This window comes from Macrotis lagotis, chromosome 1 (assembly GCF_037893015.1).
Source record: "Macrotis lagotis isolate mMagLag1 chromosome 1, bilby.v1.9.chrom.fasta, whole genome shotgun sequence".
Taxonomy (NCBI): domain Eukaryota; kingdom Metazoa; phylum Chordata; class Mammalia; order Peramelemorphia; family Peramelidae; genus Macrotis; species Macrotis lagotis.
The window spans coordinates 508,023,512-508,045,916 of NC_133658.1; the positions used below are offsets into that span (position 1 = coordinate 508,023,512).

Here is a 22,405-nt window from a genome sequence, read left to right on the forward strand (position 1 = left end):
TTGAATATGTAGAAGAAACCAGTGGGAAAAAAATAGGGAGCAACATGCAAGAGAAAGAATATAGTAAAGAGGAGTGGTCATCAAACTTTACACTGGAAGATTCAATTTAGTTTCTCCTAGACCCTGGGCACATGTTTATTTTTGTGATTTGGAAAAACTCCAAACCTGATTTGTGGAAGCCACTTAATTTCCCAAAGTTTCTGATCATTTTAAAGAAAATGAACTAGGTTGAGAATCTTCAGCTCATAGAAATAAGGTTTGAAGCATCCAAAGGTAGAAGAGCAAATTTCCTAGAATGAGAACTTTATAGCATTAGTAGCTCCCTAGGGTAGCAAGGTGGTACAATGGATAGAGTGAGCACCTGTCTTGGAATCTGGAGGATCTGAGTTCAAATCCAGCTTCAGATACTTGACACAAACTGTGAAGATCTCCCAGTCAGAGAATGTCAGAATTGGAAAGCATCTCAGAAACTATGGAGTCCAACTTGCATCTGAACAAAAATTTTCTTTAATGAGAATAAGGTAGCAGTAGATGAGGTGTGGACTTGGATTCAGAAAGACCCAAGTTTAAATCTTGTGTTTGACACTTACTTGAAGTTTAATCTTGGACTATCACTTAGACTATCACTTGATATCTCTACATCAGTTTTCTCATCTCTACATCAGTTTTCTCATCTGTAAAATGGGCATAATAATAGCTACTATTTCATAAGGTTGTGAGTATAAAATGAGTTAATATGTAAAGTGTTTTGCAAACAAATAACTATATAAATGAGCTGTGCTCACATAAAAGGCTTAACAAAGTACTTTGTATAAATATATCCCTATAACAATTGTTAGAGAAGACTCAGAAAAATATAGTCCTTTTTTGGTGGTTGCTAATAACTGGAAACTGTTTAATGTCTAAATAGAATGATAACCAAAGAAACGTTAAAAAAACTATCTGAACTAATGCAGAGGGGAAAAGAGTAGAATATGAGGAGCAGTCTATGCATCGGCTACTACAATGTAAAGAAACCCAAAGTTTGAAAGACTTAAGATCTCTCAAAAGCATTAAACATGTCTTCAGAAGAGGGGGCAGCTAGGTGGTGTAATGGAAAGAGCACTGGCCTGGAGTCAGGAGTACCGGAGTTCAAATCCAGCTTCAGACACTTAATAGCTGTGTGGCCTTGAGCAAGCCACTTAACCCCATTGCCTTGCAAAAAAACCCCAGAAGAGTGATGAATTCTGCTTTCCGTCTTTTAGAGAAGAAACAGATTTAGGGAGATGATCGTTTTCGGTCAGAGCTAATCTGACTGCTTGTCAGTGCTTATATGAGTGGGAGGCTTGTTGGGAAGGGAGAATTCCTGGGTAGTGGTAATGGAAAAAAAAAGCATTCACAGAAGCAAGCAGAAGAGAGAAAAACAAGGCACATTTCTTACTATCCTAGTAAATATGATAAAGAATAGAGATTAGACCTGTGACTAGTGAGAAAATACATATGCAGGTTGAAATTACTGTACCTGTAAGTCTTAGAGTTTAGGGGAGGGAGAGCATTGAAGTCAGATATTCTTGACTTTGAAGCTTTGAAACAACTTTGCTTTTAAACAAACTACATATAACAACAAATTTTCATATCCTTTTTCTTTTCTTCATTCACTGAAATATTGTTATTAATAAAGAAAATAAAATTTAAGGAAAAACCTTCCTATGCTTTAAAAACTCCCTCAGATTCTGCTGAAAGAAAGCTTTTCCCATGACCTCTGGTCTTACCTGCATCTTTCCCTCAAATTTCAAGCTTTGTTTCTCCTCTTTACTGAACAGAATGATACCTACTGACATTTCTAGAACATTTTTACTGTCTACAAGCACTTGACATTCAATAAAACTGCCTTCTAAAGCCCAGTCATATTTTGGAAATCATTTTGTGTCTCAAGAACTTACATTCTTAAAAGCTATGCTAGTAAATCACATACTTTGGGAAGTTCTGTGGTATTGATAGGTTGACAGACTGAAGGAAAATCATAAGTAAGGAAAAGTTCATCCAGGCTGCAAGGTAATGAAATTTTTGTTTTAATAACTATAAAGACTTATTGATGATATCCTAGAGGTGATCTAGTCCTGGAAACCTGGCAAAATTCTTTGCGTGCATTATCTTGTTCTTCATGATAAACCTCGTTAACCCATTAGATAACTTGTTGAATTGCGCCTCATGAGATTTTACGAATTCTCTGATGAAGTTAAGGCTCAGAAAAAGTTATTTGCCCACGTTTCTTAGCAGGTAGTAGGTATCTTAGGTGGGATTAGAACCCAGGAACTTTTTTCCCTATTATTTTTCTATTCCTTGAACACCTTACATAGTTAGCATCCTACATTAGGCCCTCATCTCACTCTTGAAGTACTGCAATAGCTCTCTATTTAGTCTCCCTGCCTCTAATCTCTCATTCGTCCTCCCTACAATCCATCTTCCACGTATTTGCAGAATTTTTTTAATTGTGATTTTTTTTGCCTGAATTTTAATTTTTCATCAGAATATATTTATAGAAACTGGGCAGTTAGCCTCCCACAGAGGCAACTCTCTTGGCTGGAAGTCCAAATTGATAAATTAAAGCTTTGATCATAATTCTTGACCACATTTAAAACTAACCATGGCAATCTCTCTCCATTCCGGATTTACTTATTTTTCCTCACTCTAAATTCTAGCCAAACTGTTGTACTTAGTACTTGGTGCTCCGAAATGTGATATTCTGCCTCTTGCTTCCTTGCTTTTTGTACAGGCCCAACTTCTTGGAATGCAGTTCTCACCTCACTCCCTTGGACTCCCTGACTTTTATCAAGGCCTAACAAAGATTACCTCCTTCAAGAGACTTTTCCTTTATCTCCCCTTCTTTTCCAATTGCTAGTAATCTCTCCCTCAAATTAATTTATTGTTTTGTACATATATTTGAGTCATTTCACCTTCTTCCAAAGGTCACAGATAGTTTTCCTTTTTGTTGTCTATGTGAATTTCTATTAAACTATGTTCTTCATTATCTCCCCTACTCAATTGTAAACTTCTTCAAGGTAGTATTTCTTTAGGCTTGGCACAATACCTACCAGGTAGTGAATACTAATAGATTCTTATTGTAACAAAAATTTTGATCAAAGGCTTCATTTATTATATTCTCCTGTTAAGAAGTTAACATATATAGATATCTGTAGATTTTATGCCCAGAGCATAGGTTCATTGGCATGAAAAGTAAGAGAGCCTTGAGCATCAGCTTCAGCAACCATTTTAAGAAAGTGATTATATAAGTAGCAAAGAAAAGTGGAATTTTACTGAGAGTATTGAGAAGATAGGAGTATATGTCTCTAAGAATAAGTAGAGGGATAGAGGGAGGAATATCATCTTTCCCGCATCTAAAGCTTACTTGATCTTCCAGGAACAATATCTGGAAGACCAAAACAGGGACTGAGATAGTGTAACCTTTAGTATAGTGATGGTCAGGAGTCTGAGCCAGAGTATTTCCAAGTCTCTTATCAGATAAGAGTGGCAGCAAGAGGCCTGAGCTATAAATTCTCTTACTACATCATAAATGTTTGCTGAACTAAATTGACTATGTTCCATCAAAGAATACAATTTGGGTGAAATAAAAAATCAATGTTTTTATCTTTTACTCAGAAGTCAGTGATTTTTCTTATCATTTATTTAGAGAATGATAATCTTTTTATGGGGGGGGAGTATATTTTTGATTATTAACATAAATTTGTTAACATTGAGTTCCAAGTTCATTCCCCCTCCAACTGAAAAGAAAAACAATTTATCAATTGTTCACGTGAAGACATGCAAAACATTTCTATATTAGATATGTTGTAAAAATTATTAGGGCAAGAAAAACAGTGAAAAAAGTATGCTTCAGTCTGAGGTTCATCAGTTCTTTCTGAATAGTAATAACATTTTTCATCATGATTCTTTGGAATTGTCTTAGGTCATATTGATTAGCTCCTTTCATATTTGATCATTCTTACAATACTCTTACTGCATACAGAGTTCTAGTTCTGCTAACCTCCTTTGAGGAATGGTATTAAAATTTTGACAGCCCATCAATTGGGGAAAGACTGAACGAATTGTGGTATATGTACGTTATGGAACATTATTGTTCTGTTAAAAACCAAGAGGGCCAAAGCCACACAGCTAGGTAATTATTAAATGTCTGCGGCTGGATTTGAACTCAGATACTCCTGACTACAGGGCCGGTGCTCTATCCACTGCGCCACCTAGCTGCCCCGAATTTAACCTTTAAACAAAGAACAAAGACTTACCTTTAATTTAAAATAAAAGTTATCTTATTATGTAATTTTGCAGTCACTTATATTTTGTTTTTTTTCCTTAAGGATATAATTTCTTAACACATTCAGTTTTGGTCAATGTATAGCATGGAAACAATGTAAAGATTATTAGATTACTTTCTGTGGAGAGTGGGGGGAGGGAAGTGAGATAGAGAAAAATTGTAAAATTAAAAAAAATTTTGACAGCCTTCTATCAGGTAAGCTGTATTCTGGGCAACATAAAATGGAGGCAATAACTGGATATTTTATAGTCTAAGTCAACATTTCTTCACCTTAGGGTCTAGAACCCCTTTTGCATCAATATGGATAGATTGATCACATCTAAACTGGCTCCAACTCTATGGACTTTTCCACCTCTTTTCCAAAAACCTTTATTCAATCCAGTTATTCTCACTTCTTAGTTCTGCTCCTGACTCCTGACTGAACTTTTTATACCTTTCTTCTTCTACTAGCTGCGAGTAGAGACTTTCTTTTTGCTTGTATTTGAGTTCTTTGTGTTTAACATGCCTGGCACGTTGTAAGCATCTAAAAATGCTTTATAATTGTATTCCAACATAATCAGTTTCCTTCATAATCTATATTATTATTTATATTATGCTTCACTAGACTGTCAAAGGTGTCTGTGATATAATAGGTTAAGAACTCATGATCAAACAAAATTCACAGTTTTGCATCTCAGAGGTCCTTTACTCTGTTATAAATTACTGAACACACCAAAGCTCTTCATTTGTATGGATTATATCCATCAATATTTGCCATATAAATTAAAACTGACAAGATTTCAAATGTTTATTTAAAACAATAAACACATTACATATTAATATAAAAGTTTAATGAAAAAGAACCTAATTAATTTCCCCTCAAATTTAATTAGGTGGCATTTTTGCATATTTTTGCAAATCTCTTCAATATTTGACTCAGACAGCTATATTCTCATGTCTTTGCCATTCAATCTGTTGCAATCTATTGATTGAAGCATGTTAAGAAAATCCAGCCTTATCAAAAAGATATGTAGTTGGAGAAGAATTTTAACAGGTAAATAACTTTAATATTGTTATGAAAATAGTATTGAACCTGTAGACCTCTAAAAGGGTTGTGAAGTCTCCCCATTTTATCCCCACCACATGTTTTGAGATCATGCTTTGAGAACTGCTAGTCTAAATTATGAAATCTTTTATGAGGTTTTTTTGGGTTTGTTTTTGCAAGGCAATGGGGTTAAGTGGCTTGCCCAAGGCCACACAGCTAAGTAATAAGTATCTGAGGGCAGATTTGAACTCAGGTCCTCCTGACTCCAGGGCCGGTGCTCTATCCACTGCACTACCTAGCTGCCCCCTTTTTCAAGGTTTTACAAAATGTAAAACCTTTTAAAAAAGATGGTGCATCCTAATTTGGGATTATGCCCAAAGGTCAACAAAAATGTGCATACCCTTTGACCCAGAAATACCACTACTGGGCCTATACCATGAAGAGATGATGAAAAAGGGTATAAACATCACTTGTACAAAAATATTTATAGCAGCCCTGTTTGTGGTGGCAAAGAATTGGAAATCAAGTGAATGTCCTTCAATTGGGGAATGGCTTATGTGGGTATATGTATATCATGGAACACTGGTTCTATTAGAAACCAGGAGGGATGGGAATTCAGAGAAACCTGGAGGGATTTTCATGAACTGATGCTGAGTGGGATGAGCAGAACCAGAAAAACATTGTACACCCTAACAGCAACATGGGGGTGATGATCAATCTTGGTGGACTTGCTTATTCCATCAGTGCAACAATCAGGGACAATTCAGGGCTGTCTGTGATGGAGAATACTATCTGTATCCAGAAAAACAACTGTGGAGTTTGAACAAAGTCCAAGGACTATTACTGTCAAAATAGAAAAAAAAATTATATTATTATGTAATTTTACTATCTCATACTTTATTTTCCTTCCTTAAAGATATAATTTCTCTGTCATCATGTTCAACTGAGATCAAAGTATACCATAGAACCAATGTAAAGACCAACAGACTGCCTTCTGTGGGGGGTGGGAGAGGGAAGCAAGAATGGGTGAAAAATTGTAAAACTTGAAATAAAATCTTTCTAAAAAAAAAAAGATGGCTCATGCAAGTTTTTTGTAAAGCAGTGGAGTTATGTGGCTTGCCCAAGGCCACGCAGGTAGGTAAATAAGTGTCTGAGACTGAATTCGAACCCGGGTATTCTTGACTCCGGGGCAGTACTCTATCCACTGTACCACCTAGCTACCCAAGTAATTCAAGTTTTGAAGGGACTGCCCTTTACTGATTGGTTGGTTGGTCTAAGTTCTAAACAAATATATTGAATGATCCAAATTAAGCTGATTTTTTTTATATTCTTAATATAAGTAAAAAGGGTTCTTTTTCACAATGAACTTAAAATTATTTGCAACTGACTCATTAAAGCAGCTAATTTTATCCCTTTCATCTCTAGGCTAATCTCAACCCACTTCCCCATCAAAAGCTTTGTCAAACCAGCAAGCATTTGTTAACCGCATGTGCTAAAGACTGGGAATACACACAGGCAGGGAAAAAAATAACCTTCCCTCCAGGGATTTACATTCTAATGGGGAAGAACACTAAAAAGGAAGCTGGAAAAGCATGTGCAGAGGGGCGGCTAGGTGGCGCAGTGGATAGAACACCGGCCCCGGAGTCAGGAGGACCTGGGTTCAAATCCGACCTCGGACACTTAATAATTACCTAGCTGTGTGGCCTTGGGCAAGTCACTTAACCCCATTGCCTTGCACAAATCTTAAAAGGGCGTCCAGAAGGCGGGCCGAGCCGCGGGCCGGGAGCGACCCAAGCCCCCAGGGTTTGTGAAGCCAGATTCCGGGCGCTGGCAGCCTCAGGGCGGCCATGACCGAGGCAGGCGGGTGTCGTTCATGACGCGGGGGGGGGGGAGTTCTGAACTGAAGATTTAAAAAAGATGGATATTAGGTTTTCTAAAGCGATTTTCCCTCTTGTTTTTTTTCCCTTCGCCCAAGGCCACGCAGCTGGGTGAAGCATTGACTCTGGGGCCGCATTTTGGACTCAAATCCACCTGACTCCAGGGCCGGTGCTCTCTCCGCTGCGCCCCCTGGCCGCCAACGTGGTTTTTACATGTAATTGGCAAACAGATTTTTAAAATTTTTTTCATTTCTTTCCAATGACACGTAAAGATAATTGTCAACATTCCCTTCTGGTAACGCGCACTTTTCTCCCTCCCCAGGACAGCGGGTGGCCCGACACGCGCAGTCACACGAAGCGTGAAAAGCCGAATCAACTGCGTGCCGGCCTGGGCCCGGGGGCACGGACCGCTGAGATCCGCCCCGGGGCGCCACAGGGCCGGCGCCTGCGACGCCCCCTGGCGGGGAGCTCCGGGCGCTCTCCGGCCGAGGCAGCTGCCCAAGGGCAGAGCCCCGCCGGCTCCCCTTCGGGGGCGGGCCCTTCCGCCTCCGGCTGCGCAATGCGGAAGAGAGGGCCCCCCGGGCCGGAAGTGACGCTCCCGGCGGCGGCGGCGGGGGCGGCGGAGACGGGAGGGCGGCGCGGCGGGGCTGCGGGCGCCGGCGGAAGGAGCGAGGCCGGGCCCACGGCAGGCGGGCTGGCCGAGGCTCAGCCGGGGCCGCCGCCGCCTGAGGACGAGCCGGGCGGCGCTCCAGGCGGCGCAGGTAGGGGCCGGGCGGGGCGGCGGCGGCTTCTGGGCGCGCGGGGGGCGGCGGGAGCCGGCGGCGAGCCGCCGCCGGGGGACGGAGAAGTCGTGACAGCCGCTGTCAGCGGCGCCCCGCGTCCTCGCCCCTCGCCCAAAATGGAGGGACTCGCCCGCTCGGGGAGCCGCCGCTCCCGGCTAACCCGCCCCGAGGGGACGAGCGGCCGGGCGGGGCCGGGGGCGGCCGGGGGCCGGGGCCCTTGCAGCGCTCCGGCCGGACGCGCGGGGCTCCCAGGGCCGGGAACGGGCCGCTGACTTCTCCGCCGCCCGCGCCGCGGGGAGGCGGCAGCTTCCATTTTAACCTTCCGCGGCCGCCCTCGGTCCTCCTCTTCCTCCCTCTGGGGCCACTGGAAGTTTCCTCTCAATATATGTCTGTGTGTGTGCACATATTTAAATGAATAAATATATGTATATACATATCGCTTGTGTGTGTGTATATATGTAGAACGTATAGATTGTTTCTAGTGTATAACATAGATTGTGTGTATATATAGTGTATAACATTGTATATACAAGGTACAACGTTGTATATATAGTGTATAATATAGATTGTATATATATGCAACGTATGACATATTGTATATATAGTGTATAACATTGTATATATAATGTCTAATATATATAATGTATACACACATTTAAACAAGAAACTGGACAATCATTTCCCAAATAAATGAACTTCGTGATTTTCCCTTTCTGCAAGCATCCCTTAATTTTCTATCAAAACAGAACTGGGGCTTCTAAAAGTGATCAAATTCAGCCCTGCCTTGTCGTGGGAACCCAGAACTTAGCCCCCACCTTTTTTTTTTTTTTTTTTGGTAAAAATGAACCGGTAGTTTATTTTCCCATCTCCTCCCTTTCCTTCCCCATCACCCTACACACATAGACAGACATAGAGACCCACGCAAAACCTGGCAGGAATTTCTTGGTGCTTTGCCGTCATTACTGCAGAGGGGAAGCATCAGCTTCATCTGCTGCTCTTGGTTTTCCCAGGGTTGCCTCTGAAGCAAGAATGGCGTTCAGCAAAGGATTTCGAATCTTTCAGAAAGTGGATCCCTCACCATTCAGTCTCATAGTGGAAACTAGACACAAGGAAGAATGTCTCATGTTCGAGTCTGGTGCTGTGGCAGTGCTCTGTAAGTCTCTGCCTACATATTGTTGAACGTTATGACAGGTAGATTGATTTGGAACAAATAAATTCAACCATTTTGTTTATAGATTATTAACAAATATCCTAAATTTTCTTTAATTCAGTAAGGTATTTTTATCTTATTTATTCATCCTAACACTTTTATAATGAACTTTTATTTCTTTTCTTCCATATTGAAGTATTTTATTGAAGTCAGATTTTTGTTGTACCTTCTAAGTAAAATGAATTCTTTCTATATCAAATCCTCTGAGTTGAGGTTGCTGCTATAAGGAATTACATTAATTTTTTCCTCTTTTTTTTAATTTAGGTTTTTGCAAGGTAAATGGGATTAAGGGGCTTGCCCAAGGCCACACAGTTAGGTAATTATTAAGTCTCTGAGGCTGGATTTGAACTCAGGTACTCCTGACTCCAGGGCCAGTGCTCTGTCCACTGTGCCACCTAGCCACCCCTTTTTTTTCTGTTTTGGTGTTGAAATCTACTGAAAAAGTGTACAATTTTGAAAGTATCATTCAGTCCACAGAGTATCTTACTAGAATCCTTTCTTTACATTTTAGGTTGCATAAACTCCTGAAATTTAATGAATTGTATGTACTTGCTGATATTTGTGTTTCTTAAATAGCTAATATTAGCAGGTTAATAGAAAAGACCTTAATAGACTACCAGGATAGTGCCCATTACTATAGTTACTAAGAGGAGGGAGGGAAAAAGTTAAATGTTTGATTTGAATATTTATCAGCTATTTTAATTTGGGATATTGTCAGCTAGTCAGGTCATAAGAGGTTTTTTCTGATAACAGTTACTGCTCATTTAGTGTGTTTTTTACTATTCTAAAATCAACTTAGCACTTTACCTGTCTTAACTTTCTAAAAAAGCCGTATTTAAATATTGGCTTTTGTTTATCAGGTATTATTGAAACATTGAACCATTTGATGACTTTTTTTTTTGCAAGGCAATGAGGTTAAGTGGCTTGCCCAAGGCCACACAGCTAGGTAATTATTAAGTGTCTGAGGCTGGATTTGAACTCAGGTACTCCTGACTCTAGGGCCAGTGTTCTATCCACTGTGCCACCTAGCTACCCCCTATTTGATGACATTTTAAGAATTATTTCTATTTCATTGATGATATTGATAGTTGGTGGACTAACTTGATATTGTAACAAAACTTTTATCAGTTTATATTGTTTGGGGACAGAGGCAGGGTGCATTTGAAATAGAACTTTATTTTAATGTACTTGAGAGGAATCTCTACTTTTAGACATTTGTGCTTAAATAATAATCATTCCTAATTAATGTTTGCACTGATATTCATTTATACCAATTTTAATAGAGTAGAAGACAAGAAGATAAAGGCTTTTTATGTATCTAAAAGCTCAAATTTTTTTTGCAAACATTTCCTAAAATTGTCTTTTCAAGTGTTCAAAATTATGACTTGTCCTAATAATCTTATCTGAATTCCAGTTCTCATAACTTTGTCAAATACCCATCAGACAATTAATGTTACTGTTTTCAGCCATCATGGAGTCAGATTAAAAGTTGCCTTTCTTTGCTTGGCACAGGGCCTGGCACATAATGTGGGCTTAATAAATGCTTCTTGACTTGACTGGAAGGGACTTCACTCCCTTACAGATGAGGAAACCTTAAGCCCAGAGAGAGGTTCAGTGATTTGGCCCAGAGTTCCATAAGTAATAAGGAGCAGTAATAATGTGATCCTAGATCCTCTGACTACAAATCCTGCAGTCTTTCCTCTACATCTCTTCTTCCTCCATTTTATAATTGTAAAATTGATTTCTCGAAATCAAGTATAAGACTTTATATCTGTCCCTATTAAATTTCACATTAGACTTATATGATGTGTTGTCATTGTTGGTTTCTTTGGATCCCTATAGTCTAAAGTTTGAAATACTGTAATCTGCAAGTTTGATAAAGATATCCTCTAGTCATTCTGTTCTTACATAGACAATACAGTTGTAGATGGAAATAATCCATTCGAAAAATAAAAGTAATTGTCAAAATATTTTATTCCTTCTTAACTATCATTTTTTAAGTATGATGAAATAGTGTCATATGCCAGTGAAGAAGATAACTATTAGTGTTGGAGAAAACTTTAGTACAACCTGTTTATTTTGAAAATGAAGTCTCCTCCTAGGAAAGACCTGAGATTTTATTCGTATCTCCCTCCTTTTTCTAAATCATGTTAGAACTTGTGCTGTGAATTGAATGTGTATTTGCAGATCTTTTATTTTGAAAAATTCACATTAGAGTTTTCTCTAGTATTTAGAAAACCTAAAAATAATCATGATTTTGAATATATATGCTAGTTATATGTTATTTGGTGATAGTAAAGAGATTGTATTATCAATGCTCAAACAAAGGGGCGGGGGGGGGGGGAAATCACCTGAAAAAGAGATAAAATCTACCATTTGAAAATTTCTCAATATTTGAACCTAAGTTTTTGCAGAATCAGTTGATTTAGTTAGTTAAATCTAAATCACTTGTATATTTCTTTCAAGAAATATATTAAATAGATTTATTCTTTCTGTAAGGATTAAAGCAGTTTTTAAGTGGCTCATTGATTCTCCTAATTAAGATAATTTTTAAGTGCTAATGAAAAATTAGAGCTAGTAATTATAGAAATACTCTATTAAAAGTTTCCTTTAAAAGTTTATTTAGGGGTGGCTAGGTGGCACAGTGGATAGAGCACTGGCCCTGGAGTCAGGAGTAGCTGAGTTCAAATCCAGCCTCAGACACTTAAAAATAGTTTCCTACTAAAATGTTGTAAAGTGAAGATGATCTGAAGATAAGGAAAAAGACTATTTTCGATACAACAATATTCCTCAAAACATTTCACTGCCCTAAAACTTAGTGTGGCCAGGACAACTTGTACAGAAATGATGTCTGTAACATGTAAATCTTTAAGTCAAAAAGCATTTATTAAGCACCTACTGTGTTCCTGGCACTGTGCCAAGCCTTGGAGATATACAGTAAAGCAAAAACAATCTCTTTGCATAAGGAACTCACAGTCCAGTGGAAAGAACAGCATGCCAAGAACTCTGTATAGAATATATATAGGATAACTGCAAGAAAATCTTAGCTAGACACTGGTATTAAGGGGAACCAGAAAAGGCTCCTAGTAGAAAAGACTTGAAGGAAGCCAGGAGGAGAGAGATGAGGAGAGAGCCTTCCAGACATGAGAGACAGCCAGTGTATGCAATCTGGACAGCAAAGTAGTATCACTGGATCACGTATGTGGAGGGAATAAAATGTAAGAAGACTGGAGAGGTAGAAAGAATCCAGATTGTGAAGGGCTTTCAGAGCCAAAGTTAGAATTTTATCTTTAATCCTGATGGGTACTGTAGTTTGTTGAATAGTATATTGGGCATCTGGGTGATATAGTGTATATTGTGCTGGGTCTGAAGTCAGGAAGACTGACCTTCCTGAGTTCATATCTGGCCTCTAACTGTGTGACTCTCAGTGCTTAACTATTTGCCTCAGTTCCTTATCTGTAGAGCTGGAGAAGGAAATGGCAAACTACTCCAATATCTTTGCCAAGAAAACCTCAGATGGGGTCATGGACATCATTGAAACAACTGAACAACAACAAAAATTGAATAAGAGGTTGTATGGTCAAACCTTGTACCTAAGATTTGATGTGGTCAGACTAGTGATGTGGTAGCTGAATTGAAAGATGACTGGAAATAGAGAGTAGGGTTAGATAGGGAGTTCACTCAGAAAGCTTTTTCAGTACTCCATTAGTGAGGTGACAAAGTTCTGAACCAGACTGGTGACAGTATCAGAGGAGAGAAGTGGATGTACTTGAAAGATACTATGAAGGTAGAATCTACCAGACTTGGCAACTGTTTGGATATGGGGAATGAGAGTGAGGAATTAGAAAGAAACCATTAGAATCTCCAGTCTCCCTAACACTGTTCTAATCTTTGCTCATACTGTTCCTTGCTATTTTACCCATTCCCCAAGGTCTTTCTTTGTCTATTTTTCTAGGCCAAATTCAAATCCCATTACTTTCATGAAAATTTTCCTAAATTATTTGTGGGAGTGGCTAGGTGGCACAGTGGATAGAGCACCGGCCCTGGAGTCAGTAGTACCTGAGTTCAAATGCGGTCTCAGACACTTAATAATTGCCTAGCTGTGTGGCCTTGGGCAAGTCACTTAACCTCATTTGCCTTGCAAAAAAAAAACCTAAACTATCTGTGTACATTGATCTCTGAATTCTTATAGCATGTCAAGTTTTAAAGCGGTGTAGGAGTAAACCTTAGTACAAAACTCAAACCATTTTGTAGCAACTTTCCCAATATAATTTTCTATAAATGTTTACTTATTTACAATTTCATAAAAATGATACCTGTAGGTACAAGTAATTTAAGATGGCATGCCCACTGGTTTGGAGTTGGATCCTTTAAACTAGTTTCTGCATCATATGAAACAAGCATTTTTTCAGGGGGAAGAAAGATTTCAACCAATTTGGGCACAGAGACTGAGTCGAAAATATTTATTATGAAATGTTTGTTTTTTAATTACTTAGATATTTATTAATATATTAAATTCTTCATTTTTCCCCCCTCTTTGCTTCTCAAATTTGAAGTTTTGTTAAGGGTCATTTTTTTTTGGAAATGAAACTACATTTTAGGGACATCAAAGTGGCACAGTTGATAGAGCACCTACCCTGGATTCGGGATGACCTCCTTAGACACTTGAGACTTAGCTGCGTGGCTTTGGGGCGAGTCACTTAACCCTTAACTTAACACTTAACTTTTGCCTTGCAAACATCCACCACCACCACTACCCAAAAAAGGAAAAGAAAATGAATGTACATTTTTAAAAAAAAAGATTAATTTTTAAAACTAATTTTCAATTTCTAGATAAAAATAGATATAAAAGATACAGCCCATTTACCAAATTTTCTCAAGTAATTTTGCATTTTAACTAGAAATTAATTTTCCATACAATAAAAGAAAAACAAAACCCAAGTAAAATAATAAACCTTTAACTTTTTCACAGTATCTTTCTGATCTTTTTATTTTATAAAATATTTATAGTTCTTATCAGTTTAACTTAAGTTATAATTTTGTCGGTTATAACTTGAAGAGTTCTATTTATTTGAATACCAGTAGAATTTTTGAGTTATATTTTAAAATTAGGGTTTAAATTATTTGGTTTAAATTGATCATAGCTTTCAAGATAAACTTATAGTTATTAAAATGTTAGTTAAAATGAAGTTTTATTTCAAACCATTTCTTTTTTTTTACCTGAACATTTATTTGAATGTTTGCACAAGTTCTGAGCTTGCTATGTGCTTCAAGCTTACAATAGAATTATATACAATACAGTAGAATAGTTACTGCTGAGAGAGAACTCTGCTGAGTTCTGCTTTACTTCAGTCTTATCTTAATTGCTTTTTCTTTGACTTGAATCCTTTCTTGAAGAATGATCTTTATTCTTAGTTAATAAGATGATGGGTTAGCCAGAGACTGAGGAAATTGTAACAGTGACATAATAAGTAAATGATATAGAAACATGAAAAATTTTTTATCCTTTTTAATGATGATATCATTCTCAGGTCACTTATATTATACTACAAATCAACAACAATTCAAAATTCTGTTTATATTATCTAATAATGTGCAGCACAGTGGTTGACCTTTCTATTAGAACTCTTCCTCTATGTTCCTTCTATCTTATGCTCACAGAAATCTGTCTCTTCTGAGATGAAACTGTATTGTGGAGTAGATGTTTTCTTTTATCACACTTACTAGATGGTAAAAAGAAGAGGTATATTCTTTGTTCTTTACTATTATTTTTTAGATTCTTCCTCTTTTACCATTTAGCAACCTCTCTTCCATTGAGATCACTTTATCTGTCTATCTTTTCTTCTCCAGATACTGCTGGCTATTATCTCTTAAATGCCTAGGTCATTTCCCCACCTTTCTTAGGGAGTGCAGAGCTGCAGTTTTCCCTCTCTGCCATCAACCTCTTTACGTTCCTTATCTATGCTCTTAGCCACATAAAGGGAACATGTGTGTGTGTGTGTGTGTATACATATGTAGGCTTACCTTTAGTCTCACTATCATATGAAATTTAAGATTTGAAATTGAAAGTTCTCTGTCATTATTTCTAACCCTACTGTTACTTCTTCCTAAACATAGACTCTCTTCATTAGGAACCCAAGGTACTCTACCCCTCCCTGGTCTTCCCAGCCCACTATCCCTGCTCTAGTTTAATTTTTCTCTCCTTGAAATTTTGATCATATAGTGAGCTATTTTGATTTTACATTATCTGGTACCTCGTGCTGTATCTGTACCTGTATGCTGCTCATACCTTGCCAAGTCCAGTCTTAGGGTACATGTACTACCTACTTTCTCTGTTCCTATCATGTGCTACTGAAAATTGCTGGAGGAAGTAAAATAACTATGTTGAAAAAGTTCCTTACAAAATGCCTTGCATGTAGTCACCTCACACTAAGATTAGTCTGATCTCCACACTGTTGATGACTCTGTGATGCATTTTATATGTTAGCTCATTCCCTGTGAGGTAGATTGTCATCTTTGTTTATTGATGAAGAAATTGAAGCACATAGCAATTAAATGTTTTACCCATGATCTTACGAATGTTGAGTGTCAAAGATGGGATTAGACTCCAGGTCTCTTTTGACTATAGGAACAACATTCTTTCAGCTATACCAAACTTCTTCTCTGTCTTCTCTCTATGTCATATCCTCACCCTGCTCTAGACCTTCATCACCTCTATTAAAATAACTTCTTAATTGGTCTTACTGTCTCCCTTTCTCAATTCCCCAGTCCACAAAGCTGCCAGTCCTGACATTTCCCTGTTCCAGAGTGTCCTCTGTTCCCAACTCAAGGGAATGTAAAATTTCAGGATCCTTTTAAGTTTAGTTAATATGTTTTTTTATAGGACTCTTCCCTATCTGTTAGTGCCCCACCCCCAAAAATCACTTGATATTTTCTGATCTGTAGATTATTTATATACCTCAGTAACTTAAGTTCCTGCAGGGTAAGAACTGTTGTCTGATTGTTATTGCTTATGCCTAATAGAGTATCTTTTATGTGGTAACTGCTTAACATGTTTGTTCAATTGAATTAAAAAATAACTATGTTGTGGAAAGAGAATTCTGGGGATAAGTCCTAACAATCATGCTGTGTGACCTTAAACAAGTCATTTAACATCTCTGGGTTCAAAGCTCCCTTCTTCTAAAATAGACTTGGAGAGTCTTGGCACTATGTTCTGACTCAATCATTTCTGAGTTTGGTAATGAACAACCTTCAATGAAATAACTTCTTTTAGGTTGCTGAGTGGTATAATGGATAGAGTGCTGGTCTTAGCATCAAGAAGACTTGAGTTCAAATTAGCTTCAGACATTTCCTAGATGTGTAACTTAACCCGTCTGTCAAAGTTTCCTCAGCTGTAAAATAGCACCTAACTTGCAGAGTGGTTGTGAGGATCAAATGGGATAATATTTGTAAAAGTGCTTAGGATTTTTGTAAAAGAATTTGGTATTGTGGTTGTTCATCCATTTCTGTCATGTCTGAGTTTCCATGATCCCATTTGGGTTTTTCTTAACAAAGATACTAAAGCAATTTACCATTTCCCTCTCTAGGAGGTCATTTTACAGATGAAAAAACTGAGGCAAACAGGGTTAAGTGTCTGACCCAGGGTCACACCTCTAGTAAATGTCTGAGACAGGATTGGAACTCAGAAAGAGGAGTCTTCCTGACTCCAGATTTGGCATTCTATTCCCTGCATTACCTCATTGCACCTTCTGCTTGGCAATAGAAGGCACACAATAAATATTTGTTCCTTTTATTTCCCCTTTTCTTTTATTGTGAATTTTAAGATCCAATGTTTGTTTGCTTATTCTGAGAACATCATTATGGTCTACTAAGAGGATGACAACTGTAAACTTTCCTTTAAATTTTAGTTCATGCTTTTTCTTACACATAACAAAGTTGATAATAATGTTGATTTAATGAAAAGATTTTTTTGCATATAAAAAGCATAGAAGAGCTTTTTGTATTAATTTCTGTATTTAAAAATGTACTATTTGAGGTAAATTTCTGGTGTAAAATGCTATTTAAATTTTTTTTTCTAATTTTGTTTATTTTTTAAAGCAGTGGGTTAAGTGACTTGCCAAGGTCACACAGCTAGGCAATTATTAAGTGAGGTCAAATTTGAACTCAGGTACTCCTGGATCCAGGGCTGGTGTTCTATGCACTGTGCCACCTCGCTGCCCCATAAAAAGCTATTTTTAAGTGTAAACATTTCATATGACTACTGGGCTTAGTTTGGCTTTTTGTTTTGTTTTGTTTTGCATTATCTAAGTTTTAATTGAAAGCCCTGTTTGAAAATAGTTATTAAGTTTTCCTTGAATTCCTCTTTAATTTAAATTGCTTCTAAGGAATACTTATGAATCTGATTCTTGTTTTCACTTTTTTACTTAAAGGATCTGTAGTATCTTTGGTATAATAGTGCTTCCTCTGCTAAGATAGATCAATGTCACTCGGCAATTTGGTAGATGATATTTAAGAACTGTGCTATGAGGAAAAATACACTGTATTCAACCTGATAATGAGCTTTCCTGAACTTGACTAACCTTGTCCTTAGACAGCAAACCTATAATTCATTATAAGGGACCATTTTCAACCTTTTCAATTTTCAATTTCAAAGCAAGCTCCCACTTGGACTGACCATCTGTTAGCCCTTAAAATACTACCTACTTCCTTTGCTGTTAGTACATTCTCTAGATACTTTTCCAATATGCAGTAATTTGCTTATATCTACCTTATAGCTCTCTGTTGTTTGCAATTATTTCATATATAATATTAACTTTATATATAACAATATATATATTAATTTTCCCTCTAGCTTAATAACTTTTTGGTTTAGGAAATTCTGGATAAAATCACTCCTAGCAATGCAAATTAGTTATGCAGCTTATAGATTTAGTGCTGTCTGATGCCCATGATAACCCAGTCAGAGTTGGAACTTGAACAATGGTCTTCTAACCCCAAGATTTTCCTCCTGTCTGTAACATTATTTACTGATGAAAATTTTCTATTACTGATTTTAAAAAATTCTTAAGACTTTGGTTTATATGGTTAGGTAGGAAGTGAATTTAATTTTTACCCTTCTTATGTAATACACTTAAGAAATGTTAATCTATGGAAACAAAGTAAGACTGACAGAGTGCTATCTGTGCGGTGGGGATGGGGGGAGGGAAGCTAGATTGGGGGAAAATTGTAAAACTCAAATAATATTTTTAATAAAAATAAAAAAAAGAAATGTTAATCTAGCAAACTGTTTAGTTAAGTTGATACCCAATGTTTTTGGTAGTATAGTAGGTACTTCCTCTACTAAGATAGATCAAAATCCCTTTGCAATTTGGTGCATTTTCAACCTGCTTAAAGAAATGGGAAGAAGGAATAGCAAACAAATATATCAGCATAATCAGAATGCATTATTGTCAGCAAATTGTAGTTACAATTATTTTTTTAATGTTTCATTTTTTTCCCCAGTAAGACAAAGCTAGCATTAAATAATGCTGTGTCTGATTTCCTTAGACTTCCAATGCTTACTAAGTAAAAAATGGTTGTGGGCAAAGCAGAAGTTGTATGATAGATGAATAAATTTTACTGTTCAACTAAATTTGGTTAAAGAGATTGATCTTCATTTTTGACTTTGTGATCAGTTTTATTGCTTAATTAGCTCATGTAGTAGGACAGAAAAAACACCTAAAAAAGATACTGAAATATCAACATCAATTCTTTTTTTTCTAAATAGGTTAAAAATAGCATTTCAAAATATGTATCAAAATTGTGTTGATATATTTTGTAGGGATCTTGCTGTTTTTCTACCAGTAAGATAAATGACAGTATATTGGTTAATAGTATGAAAATGAATCAATGAACTGGCCCAGACCACTGCATCTACTTCTCCTGAGAACTACCCATGACCCTCTTGTTGGGGCCCACACTACTGAGTTCCTACTCATATATCCAGGAGGTAAAACCATGAGGTGAGGACTAGACAAAATATGCTGCTTGCCTACCTTCATCAGTGGAATTCTTACCATTAATTTTTTTTTTTTATTAAAGGCAGTGGAGTTAAGTGATTTGCCCAAAGTCACATAGCTAGGTAATTATTAAGTGTCTGAGGTTGTCCTCCTGACTCTGGCACAGGTGCTATATCCACTGTGCCACCTAGCTGCTCCTTACCATTCATTTTTTACTCTTTTTCCTTAGGTAGTTATCAAACTCTAAACCCTCATATTTGCCCCATTTCTCTCTACCTCATACCGACCTCTACTATCATTGATGATAAGAACCTGTTCCCTTAAACTTCTCTTTGTTCTTTTAAAGTTTTTTTTTATAAATGTTCATATAATAATATGCCTTCATTGAACTCCTGATAATTGTACACACCTGTTTTTCCTTCCTTTCCTTTTTTAATGATGTGAACTACTCATAATTTTTCATCTTCTTTCATGACCTTACATTTCCAGTACCCTTTATCCTTGACTAACATGACTTTTTTGGTTAAGAAAAGCAAGTATTTCTTCTTACTCAGTTTTTAGATTTTTTTTTTTTTTGTTTTTCCAGTTAGTGATTTTTTAAAAATTATTACAGTTTTTAGACAGCTTTTTGAGAATCCCATTAATTTTATACATTCTCATTTTTCAGATAACAGCAGAAATTGGGAACTGTTACAGATATGTTCCACTCTCTAGGTTCTTTCTTCTAATTTTATGGTAATTTTGACCTTAAACTGCACACAGTTAATTTTAAATAGGAATGCCTAATCAGTGGTGTAGTACTAGATAAAGTGTTGGCTCTGGAGCCAGGAAGGACTTAACTTTGTTTCCAGTCCCAGATACTTAGTAGCCATGTGACCTTGGGCAGGTCATTTGAACTCTATTTGTCTCAGATTCCTCATCTGGAAAATAAGGACATAATAATAGCATCTACTTCCTAGCTTTATTTTGAGAATCAAATGAGATAATAACTGTAAAGCATTTACTTTATAAATACTAGATATTATTTCAGGGCCAGTCTTAAAAGAGTTGAATATTTCTAGGAGTAGAGGTAAGAAAGAAGAGTATTCCATGGAGGGCAGCCGGAATTGGTTGGGGTGTAGAAGATAGGGTATGTAAAGTGTGATTAGTTTAAAAAGTTAACTGAAAATTAGGTGGCTAAAGCATTTAATTGCCAAATAAAACCAGTTTCTCTCATTCCACTTGAGATAACTTTATATGTGCAATAGTTTAAAAAAAATAACTAAATTTGTCTATTTTCCAACCTTTGGTTATGAATTCCCTTAACTTCAGTCATAGTTATTTTTTTTTTACATTTTTGTAGATGACTGTTCTTTTTTTTTATTTTTGTACAAATGGTGTTTTCTATGCATTATTAAGATGTTCTTGTTTAAGAGTAAACATAATACCCCCTCCCCCCAAAAGTATAGACCCTCATGAGCAATAAAATAAAGGAAAGAGGAAAAAATTAAAATTAAAAAAAATAATAGGGGGCAGCTAGGTGGCGCAGTGGATAGAGCACCAGCCCTGGAGTCAGGAGTACCTGAGTTCAGATTCGACCTTAGACACTTATTAATTACCTAGCTGTGTGGCCTTGGGCAAGCCACTTAACCCCATTGCCTTGCAAAAACTAAAATAATAATAATAACAATAATAATAATAACAATAATAATAATAATAATAATAATAATAATAATAATAATAATAATGGCAGCTAAGTGGCAGTGGACGGAGCACCGGCCCTAGCGTCAGGAGCACCAGAGCCCAAATCCGGCCCCAGACCCCCAGCAATCACCCAGCTGTGCAACCCTGGGCAAGCTACCCCAATCCTACTGCCCTGCAAAAACCAAAACCAAAAAACCAAATTAAAATGATGATGATAATAATAATAATAATAATAATAATAATAATAGAAGGGGCAGCCAGGTGGCACAGTGGATAAAGCACCGGTCCCAGAGTCAGGAGCACCCAGGTCCAAATCTGGCCTCAGACACCCAACAATCAGCCAGGTGTGCAACCCCAGGCAAGCCACCCAACCCCATCAGCCCTGCAACCCCCCCCCCCATAATAATAATAAATGTGCTTCAGTCTGTGTTCCAACACCACCAGCTCTTTCATGGGTGGATCACATTATTTATGATAAGTCCATCATAAAATCTACTTCCATGATTTTCCACTGTTGCCATTGCTGATTGCAACCCCCTCTATTCGTACTTCCCCACTACATAACACTATATTTTCTCTCTCCTTTCACTCTGTCCCTCTTCTTAAATGTGCTGTAGGGTAGCTGAGTGGCACAGCAGACTGATCACCAGCCCTGTGGTCAAGAGGCCCTGAGCCTACATACCACCCCTAAGGCCCAGCAACCACCTGGCTCTGTGGTCCCAGACAGACCATGCAAGAAGTAAAAAAGAAAATGTGTTATAACTGACCACTCTTTCCCATGGTCCACCCTCTCCTCCATCACTCACATCCCCCTTATCCCCTGTCCCCCTTCTCTTCTTCCTACTCTAGATATCTATACCCCATTGAGTATATATGCTATTTCCTCTTTGAGACAACTCTGATGAGCACCAAGGTTCCCTCTTTCCCCCTTCCATATCATTGCAGTAGCTCATTGTAATAAAACAAATCTTATTATATGAAATATCTTAGCCTGTTCTACCTCTCCTTTCTCCTGCTCCCATCATTTCCCTTATAGCCATTGACTCCATTTTTACAATATATTATGTCTTCAAATTCAGCTCCCTCCTGTGTTTCATCTATAAAAGCTCATTCTACCTGCTCTATTAAATGAGAAGTTTCTTATGAGTATTATCAATATCATTTTTCTATGCTGGAATACATGTAGTTCATCATCATTAAGTCCTTCATATTTTACCCTTCTCCACTTTTTATGCTTCACCTGAGTCCTGTATTTGAAGATCAAACCTTCTGTTCAGCTCTGGCCATTTTAACAGGAACATTTGAAATTCCCCTGGTTCATTGAAAGTCCATCTTTTTTCCTGGAAGAGGACATTGATTTTTCCTGGGTAGTTGATTCTCGGTTGCATTCCGAGCTCTTTTGTCTTCCAGAATATTATATTCCAAGTCCTACAAGCCTTTAATGTAGGTGCTACCAAGTCCTGTGTTATCCTTACTGTAGCTCCATGATATTTGAATTGTGTCCTTCTGACTGCTTGTAATA

General features: G+C 37.4%; 1 protein-coding gene across 14 annotated transcripts in view; it reads left to right on the forward strand.

Moving 5' to 3' along the window:
• Positions 1-7,866: 7,866 nt before the first annotated feature.
• Positions 7,867-22,405, forward strand: part of SYNJ1 (synaptojanin 1) — a 119,045-nt gene continuing 104,506 nt past the window's right edge. For 12 of the 14 annotated variants that reach the window (XM_074214093.1, XM_074214097.1, XM_074214096.1 and 9 more), the window contains exons 1-2: positions 7,867-7,971; positions 9,003-9,145. In XM_074214093.1, the coding sequence (XP_074070194.1) occupies positions 9,022-9,145 (124 nt within the window). In that variant the 5' untranslated portion in view covers positions 7,867-7,971; positions 9,003-9,021. Of the gene's footprint in view, positions 7,972-9,002; positions 9,146-22,405 lie in introns of those variants that run through there. The other 2 variants (XM_074214104.1, XM_074214103.1) reach the window with 1 other exon arrangement.